At 29.9% G+C, this 9170-nt stretch overlaps 2 protein-coding genes across 2 annotated transcripts in view; one reads left to right on the forward strand and one right to left on the reverse strand.

Annotated features, from left to right (window-relative positions):
• Positions 1–4087: 4087 nt before the first annotated feature.
• Positions 4088–4979, reverse strand: LOC107875147 (probable NEDD8-conjugating enzyme Ubc12-like). Its single transcript, XM_016721762.2, has one exon. The coding sequence runs from the start codon at positions 4942–4944 to the stop codon at positions 4393–4395; it is 552 nt and encodes a 183-aa protein (XP_016577248.2). The 5' UTR covers positions 4945–4979; the 3' UTR covers positions 4088–4392.
• Positions 4980–8357: 3378 nt separating this feature from the next.
• The window catches only part of LOC107875149, an 8665-nt gene continuing 7852 nt past the window's right edge, over positions 8358–9170 (forward strand). Inside the window, exons 1-2 of the mRNA XM_016721763.2 lie at positions 8358–8513; positions 8987–9063. Coding sequence (XP_016577249.1) covers positions 8423–8513; positions 8987–9063 — 168 coding nt within the window. The 5' untranslated portion in view covers positions 8358–8422. The remainder of the gene's footprint in view (positions 8514–8986; positions 9064–9170) is intronic.

The following is a 9170-nucleotide window of genomic DNA, read 5'->3' on the forward strand; positions in this document are numbered from 1 at the left end:
CTTTTCCCTTGTATGAACTAAGGGTGGCAAATGGGCGGGTTGGGTTGAATTTGGACGGATCAAAATAAACTAAAGCAACAAATGGGTCATTGTCCAACCCGCCCAAATTATAGATGGGCTAAGATAGGTTCTGTCAAGATGGTATAAACAATGGTTATAGCCCAATCCGCCCAACTTAATCCACCATTGAACAATTATTATAATAGCAATTTAGGTTGGAATGATAATTTTTAATTTTCTTTTTATATTTATATTGTTACAGTTTTTTCCCTGATTTTCTTACCAAATTTAAGTTTTATTTTTCTTAGAAGGAAAATAAAAGTAATACCATAATTACTTTTATTTTTTCCTAAAAGGAAAATATAATTCTTTTCCATATTTGGCTAACTTCTTTCTTAAAGGAAATGTTTTGTACATCAATAAATAGAAGACCCCTTCTAATACCACAACACATTAGCATCCACAATGTAATCATTAAAGAGTCTTTGTTTAGGGGGAGATTTCTCCCAATAGATTTAATGTTTTTCGATATTAGGTTTCATAATATGTAGGCCGATTGGTCAAAACATATAATAATTTAATGTTTTTTAGTATTGTTTTCTTTGTCATCTGATTATTGTCTCAAGGTTTGCAAACTTTAAGCTTCCGCATGACGCCCTCTCGATTTCGAACCCAACATATATTTATATTGTTATAATTATTATTTTCAAGTAAAAATAAAGAAAACTAAAAAAAATGTAATAAAATTAATCACAACACAACCTACTTCGTATCTCAAATGTTTAATTTTGATCCACCATTTAAAACCATCACACCAACAAAGTTAATTATAATACTCTTCTTGATATTAGTTCTCTCCTTGATTAACTAGACATAAGGACTATGCTATTTTTTAAACTTGATTGTGTGTTTTTATTCATAGTATTTTCTATGTAATTTAGAACTTTGACTCATAAATATGTTCTAATGTTTCACTTTTTTTTGGTGGGGGGAGGGGAGAGTGATGGTGTAAGATAAAAATATTTTTTTCAATAATTTTTTCAAAACGGAAAAAAATATAATTGAAGCAACTAAAAAAAAATTAAAATATTAAAAGTGGGACTATAAGTATTAGGTTTAAACATCTTAAGGGTCAAAGTTGGACATTATTGTGAGCTCATTTGGATTGATGATTTATGAAGGATTTACTTGGACTGATCCAAATCAGCCCATCTTCAAAATCACTTTAGTCCAACCCATCAAAACATGAACGGGTTAGACGAGTCAAATGGGTGTGGGCTAGTTTTGCCACCTCTAGTTTGGTTCTTCCTCGGGCCCAGCATTTAGTGGGAGGCTTCAAAGCACCAGACTGTCCTTTGATCTTAAACTAAAGATACGTAGAGTATAATCAAAATGTCTTTTAATTTTCTGGTCTTAAAAGCATGCGACATGTGAGAAGTTTAAATTAAAGATTTGACAAAATAGGAAAGCAAGATAAACAAATTGAACGAGTATACGTTGTAAATGACTTTTTTGAACACAAATATAACATATATACTTAATTCACCAAATTCGTCCGAATGCTGAATTTAAGTTAGGATGTATAATAGATAGAGTAAAGCATCTAGTACCCCTAAACTATGACTAAATTTGCTACGACACACTACAATTTCACGGGAGTCCTTATCACTAGAACTAAATTTTAACGTATTTTGTCATCCTTTTTAGCTAATGTAGCATCTTTTGTCGGCCTTTTTAGTTGGCGTGGCACCTTTGATGTGGGTCCCATTTTATGTAGTGAAGGTATCACGTTAGCACAAAGGGGTGACAAAAATACGCTAAAAAATTGAGTTCAGGAGGTAATAGGACCGTTGTGAAGTTGGAGTGTGTCGTATCAACTTTGGCCATAGTTTGAGAATTATTGGATGCTTATCTCTAATAGATATCCAACAAAATAGTCTAGGCGTGTAAAATACACACATAAATAAAACAAAAAATAGAGAGAAATGCAACATTCCAACTAATCTTAATCATGAAGTTGCTGATGAGCTGTGAGATAATAAAAAGACGTTTGAATCGAATGTTAGGAGTGCGATGTGGGGAGGAACATGTACTTGGTCTATCTTACGATCGCATCCTGTAACTCGTTGTTGTTTTTATATTGAAATTTATTGTATGTAGATAATCATGTCCAAAACCATTATTTGCAAATGCTGAGTGTGTATTTCAATTGCATTCTATAATTTGAAATATAGAATTTGAAGTTTGAAAAGCCTTTTTCTAATGAGTTCTTTTTAATCTGTTTCAATTTCTGAATACCATTTTTCAACTTAGCTTTGAATATGAGTAATTTTTTTTTTCTTTTCAAGTATCAATCAATTCTTACTTGAATGTCTGCTAAAGCTGATGTTAAAAGTTGGAGCTCCTGAAGTAGCTGATGAGTTGAGAGATAATATGAAGACGTTTGAGTCGAATGTTAGGAGTGCGATGCGGGGAGAACATGTACATGGTCTATCTTATGATCGTCATTCTGTAACTTGTGTTTTTCTCTTAATACTTCATTGTTATTTCAAGTACTAAAGTTTAGTGTATGTAGATAATGATGTACAAAACTATTATTTGCAACTATTGAATGTGTACTTTAATTGCATCTATAATTTGAAATATAAAATTTAAAGTTTGAAGAATTTTTCTTAATCATGAAGCAGCTGATGAGTTAGAGATCATATGAAGATATTTGAGTCCAATGTTAGGAGTGCCATGTGGGGAGAACATGCTGGCCTATCTTACGATCACATCTTGTAACTCGTGTTTTTTTTTAATACTTTTACCGATATTTCAAGTACTAAAGTTTAGTATATGTAGATAATGATATTAAAAACCAATATTTCCAAATGCTGAACGTGTATTTCAATTGCGTTCTATATTTTGAAAAAGAGAATTTGAAGTTTGAAAACACTTTTTTTAAGGAGTTCTTTTTAATCTTTTTCAATTTATGAATACCATTTTCTTTTTTCTTTTATTTATAAAGTTAATTGAATCGATTGATACTTGAAAAGAAAAAAAAAAGGACAGTTATTGACACCCAATTTTCTATACCTAATTGAATGCAATTAATAGAAGAAGGAGCGTGTGTGTTACACTTCCGACCGTCAAAACTGGATATAGCATTTCGGGAGGGGGGAGGAGGAATTAATTCCACTTTAAAAATATTCGAGGGAAAATTAATTCCACTTAAAAAAAGTCTACGTGAGTAATAAGACCCCTGCAAAGTTCAGTATGCTCAACTAAAAATTCAGGCAAAGTTCAGATATTTTCTCTAATTTTTATTGAACTTTTAACTCCAAATAAATATAAATGAAACATACAGAAATAAAGCTAAAAAAAATAAAACTTGCTAAATGGCTATAAAACTCTGTTTTCTTAATTAAAAATATATATAGACTCCTCCCAAACATAAAAGAATTCATAAAATCAAATATTCAGTGAAATCATGTTATTATAGTCGAGTATAATTAATAAAGTACATCCTATTTCTACTCTTTTCAAAATAACATAAAATTCTAAATTTTGAACTGGCCGAAAATATATAATATGGTGCAGCTGAATAGGGAAAATAGCACCTAGAACACCCAAAACCCTAAAGTCATCATAAGATGACCATCAAACCAAATAATAAAACTATTATTAAAAAATAACAGTAAACGATACAGTTCATTCAAATATTGTATTGTACTGTACTATACTGTACAGTATCATACCGTACAGTACCGTACATTATGAAACTGCAATAAAGCACCATCCAAACAAAGTGTTAAAGGGTTTTGTAGCTAAAATCTCTTTCTCAAGCCAGAACACAATAGCATCCACAACATAGTCTTTTAAGATTTGAGAGTTTTGTTCAGGGAGAGATTTTCTCTCTACAGTTTTTATGATTTTTTTATATTAGGTTTTATAATAGGTAGGTCAATTGGCCAAAACATATAATATTTTTATGTTTTCTATTATTATTTTCTTTGTCGTCTGATTTATCGTCTCATTATTATTATTGTTTGCAAACATATAATAATGGTTTTGCACATGATTATCTACATACACTAAACTTCAATACTTGAAATACTGGTGAAATATTAATTAAAAACAATAACGAGTTACAGGGTGCGATCGTAAGATAGACCATGTACATGTACCTCCCCACATCGCACTACTAACATTCAACTCAAACATCTTCGGATTATCTCTTAACTCATCAGTCGCTTCATGATTAAGAAAGATTTTTCAAACTCCAAATTCTATATTTTAAACGCACTTGAAATACACATTCAGTACTTGCAAATAATGATTTCGAACATCATTATCTACATACACTAAACTTCAGTATTTAAATTACCGATGAAGTATTAAAAAAATGAATTATAGAATGCGATCGTAAGATAGGCCATGTACACTTTCTCCCCACATCGCACTCCTAACATTCGACTCGAACGTCTTCGTATTATCTCTCAGCTCATCAGCAGCTTCATGATTAAGTGGATCTTCATGATTAGGCTCAGTAAACAAATGAATCAAACCATAAATCACAGCATTAATATTCAAAACAGGTTTCCAATCTTCCCTAAGAATATTAAGACAAACATTTCCATCATAATCAATATTTGGATGATAAACTTTTATTTTGGACTTAACTTTTGGTGCATCATGTGGATAAAGTATTGGGATTTGGAATATAAATGGAAATGCACCCTCAGTATAATAACCTTCATCAGGTTTAATTGTAACTTCAAAATTCATAAGATCATCTTTACCCTTAGGAAAATCAATTGTACAAATTGGTGGTAAAGTTAATTCACTAATGTCTCTATGGACACGTAATTTTGAGGCTGTTTGTTCTTGAATTGGTGATTTTGATCCTGTATTTTCACATGCTTCTTTTTGTTTTTCTTTTACTTTGATCAAATTAATCATGGTTAAGCAATTGTAACTGTTCGAAATGTTTATTATTACGAGTTTAATTAATACGAAAAATTAGAGGAGATTCGCAATATTTATCGCATTTTTTTTTTTTGAATTTGTGGATGGAGTTGTGAATGACCTAGTCATTGAATGACCAAGTCATGGACAAAACTACTTCCACATGTACTTGCAATTTATTCTTTAATTAAATATCACATATTCTTTTGGATTCTAAGTTATAATTAAATATTTATGCTAAGTAAATAATTATATTCATTGTTAAGGGAATTCTATAGGCATATATGGAGTTATTATTATGTTTTTGATGGAATTTTAAGTGCATATATCGAGTTATTATTGTATTTTTAGTGAAATTCTATATTTATATATTGAGTTAATGAGTTATTATTATGTTTTTAATGGAAATTGATAGGCATATATCGAGTTATTATTATATTTTTAATGAAATTCTATAAGCATATATCGAGTTATTATTGTGTTTTTAATGGAATTCTATAGGCATATATATATATATATATATATATATGGAGTTCCTATTATATTTTTGATGGAATTTTGTAGGCATACATCGAATTATTATTATATTTTTAATGAAATTCTATAGGCATATATCGAGTTATTATTATATTTTTAGTGGAATTCTATAGGCTTGTATCGAGTTATTCTTATATTTTTAATGGAATATATCGAGCTATTATTATATTTTCAATGGAATAGGCATATATGAGTTGATATTATATTTTTAATGAAATTATTATTATATTGGTAATGGAATTCTGTAGGCATATATCAAGTTATTATTATGTTTTTAATGAAATTCTGCCGACATATATCGAGTTATTATTATATTTTTAATGGAATTCTGTAGGCATATATCGAGTTATTATTATATTTTTAATAGAATTCTATAGGCATATATTGAGTTATTATTATATTTTTGATGGAATTCAATGGGCATATATGAGTTATTATTATATTTTTAATGGAAAAAACTCAAATATGTCATTGAACTATCAGAAATGACCCATTTATGTCATTAGTTAAAATTTTGACTCATTCATGCCATCACCGTTACAAAATCGGCTCATCTATGCCATTAATTTTTAACGGTGATTTTCAAAAACAGCTTTACCACATGGCCTTTTATTAAAGGTCCAAGTCATTAATTAAAATAAGAAAAAGGTTCAAAGATGCCATTAAACTATCAGAAATGACTCATTTATGTCATCAGTTAAAAGTTCAGCTCATTTATGCCATCGTCGTTATAAAATCAGCTCACCCATGTCATTACTTTTTAATGGTGAATTTTCAAAAACAGTTTTGTCATGCGACCTTTTATTAGAGGTCCGCAATATTAATTAAAATAAATCAATATTAATTTCAAAATATCTTAGACCCATTAAGAACAACCGATTCATTTAACATAACCCGACCCCCACCCATTAAAATATTTTTTTCTACAACAACAACTATTTTTCTAATCAGAAAAAATAGTGATTAATGTATATCCTTTGGCTATTTCTAGTTGATTCTAAATCATTATAAATGCTAACAGAAACTTCAAAAATTATATCCTACAGTAACTGATTAGTTTTAATTCAATGACTCCAATATATACTCCGAAGTTGCAAGAAAATAAACCAATGAACGATTAGGGCAAGCAAGAAAAAGAAAGAGGCGTACCAATAGAACTTCTCCATTCTCTCCTCACGAATTAGGGGAGTATACATTATTGAAAAAATCATTTTCAAATAACAACTTAAAAGAAGTCTGTTATCTCAATCATCCCGCCATGCATATGGAATAACTTCTCCCATCACGAATTAGTGGGGCATACATTGTTGAAAAATCATTTTCAAATAACGGCTTAAAAGAAATCTGCTATTCCATATATGCCGCCATGTATATGGGATAACTTCTCCCATCATTATGATATAAATGCTGGAATAAAAAATCCCGATACTAACTAATTTTAGATATTTTGAAATTAATATTGATTTCTTTTAATTAACGACATGGACTTCTAATAAAAGACCACGTGGCAAAGCTATTTTTAAAAACCATTCATTAAAAGGTAATGTCATGAGTGAGTTAATTTTATAACGGTGATGGCATGAATGAGCCGAACTTTTAACTGATGGCATAAATGAGTCATTTCTGATAGTTCAATGGCATATTTGAGCCTTTTTGTTTATTTTAATTAATGACGTGGACATCTAATAAAAGGTCACGTGGCAAAGTTGTTTTTGAAAACTACCATTAAAAAGTAATGGTATGGATGAATTGGTTTTGTAACGGCAATGGAATGAATGAACTCAACTTGTAATTAATGGCATAAATGAGTCATTTATGATAGTTCAGTGGCATATTTGAGCTTTTTCTCTATTTTGAATGAAATTCTATAGGCATATATCAAGTTTTGAATTGATTTTTAGTTTTTTAAGTCAAAAGCCACAAGTTAGAATTCTAAACTTATGACTTTTGATTCATTTTAAGTGTTTTAGCTCAAAATTAAGTGTTTATAAGTTATTTTTTAACTTAAAAATACTTAAAATAAGTCAATCCAAATAGGCTCTTACTCGAACACTTGTATATCAACCTAAGAAAAGGGTTTATGATTGTGGGTGTGTTCGATGGGAAGAAATTATTTTTAAGAAAATAAGGAATTTCTTACTTTTTTGTGTGTTTATTCGATGCACAAATTAAAATAGATATATATTATTCTTAAAATATTTGTATATAATCTAGATAAAGGATATGGAGGGGGGTTGTAGGGGTATGGGTATAGGGGCTATGGAATAAAGATGAAAACGGGGTGTGTTGAAGGATGAGGAAGATACAATCAATGTGAAGCAACAATTTGACGAAGATTATGTAAATTTTTGTCGCAGTTACGTTAAGGATGTGCAAAATTAAATAATACACACTCACAATAACTAACATTTAACCTGTATAAACAACATAATTTTCGATGAAAGATGTGCATCTAACCACCCTTTAATATATGTGGCTCCGCTCATGCAATCAATATGCATAGAATATTATTTTTGAAACCTATTTTTCAGTACTTCTATCATGAAAGTCATTTTCTTCATTTTTAAGAAACTTATTTTTTTTAGAAGAAAATTTTAACCAATTAAGCATGAGAAAATCAAAAAATATTCCATATAAAAGTAAAACACTCCTTATATCTCGATTAGTCCAATGAAGATTTTTTTTTTCTCCAAACATAAAAGGCCAAAACTTAATTATTTTTTTTCTCCAAATATAAAAGGCCAAAACTTATTCTTCATCTTGTTCTTGTTTTTCTCGATTACACTTTATATTCTCAGCATATTACCAATTTTACTAAGAAATCATCCCCTCTCCTATGCTTCTTCCTTTTTATATATGATAAAAAAAATATGATTACCTTGATTAAGAAACTCACACATTCTTGAAAAAAACAAATTAGTTCTCATAATAAAATATGGAAAATTCTCAAAGTTATGGCAGAAAAATTGGGGTACTATGCTTATTTTTGGGCATGTTTTTATTGCAATCTTGTGTTATTGCAGAAGGTATGTTTTCAAGATGGCATATAATGCAAAAACGTGTTTTTAACTTGACCTCAGTTGACATTTATGTCCTCCAACTTTGGGTATACTGTGCACAATTAGGAGAAGTAGACACACATATCCTATGCGTCATAATACACGTAGGATATCAAGTAGGACGCGATCACGTAAGACGCCGTATAGGGCATCAAGTAGAAGCATGCGTCCTATACGTACGCCGTCTTACGTAGTCGCGTCGTACTTGTTGTCCTACGTGTATTATGACACCTAGGATATGTGTGTCTAGTTGTTCAACTTTATACAAGTTCAAGTGTTAACTCTTGCACAGCCAAAGTTGGAGGGCGTAAATGCCAGTAGAGGCCAAGTTAAAGGACATGTATTACGCTTTTCAAGATCTTTTGTTTTTCCTTAATTATTTTGTGTTTCACAAGAAAATAATAATTCAATTTTTTACATGAATTAATTTTGTGTATTAGATAGGAAACATCCCACAAAAAATGTGAATTTGGCACCATTTCAGCAGTGGAGAAGTGCTTATTTCTGTTTGACAAATGTAAGTTAGCTTCAACTATGTCACAACACTCTTTTATACTGCCTTCTTTTAATTTAAAAAGAAAAGAAAAAACAAAGAAAAAGTTGGTTAAAAGAAAATGAATCCTT

Source organism: Capsicum annuum, chromosome 6 (genome assembly GCF_002878395.1).
Source record: "Capsicum annuum cultivar UCD-10X-F1 chromosome 6, UCD10Xv1.1, whole genome shotgun sequence".
Classification (NCBI taxonomy): Eukaryota; Viridiplantae; Streptophyta; class Magnoliopsida; order Solanales; family Solanaceae; genus Capsicum; species Capsicum annuum.

Bases quoted from the DNA above. Each gene is read 5' to 3' on its own strand.
- LOC107875147 (XM_016721762.2), bottom strand. From the start codon at position 4,944: ATGATTAATTTGATCAAAGTAAAAGAAAAACAAAAAGAAGCATGTGAA.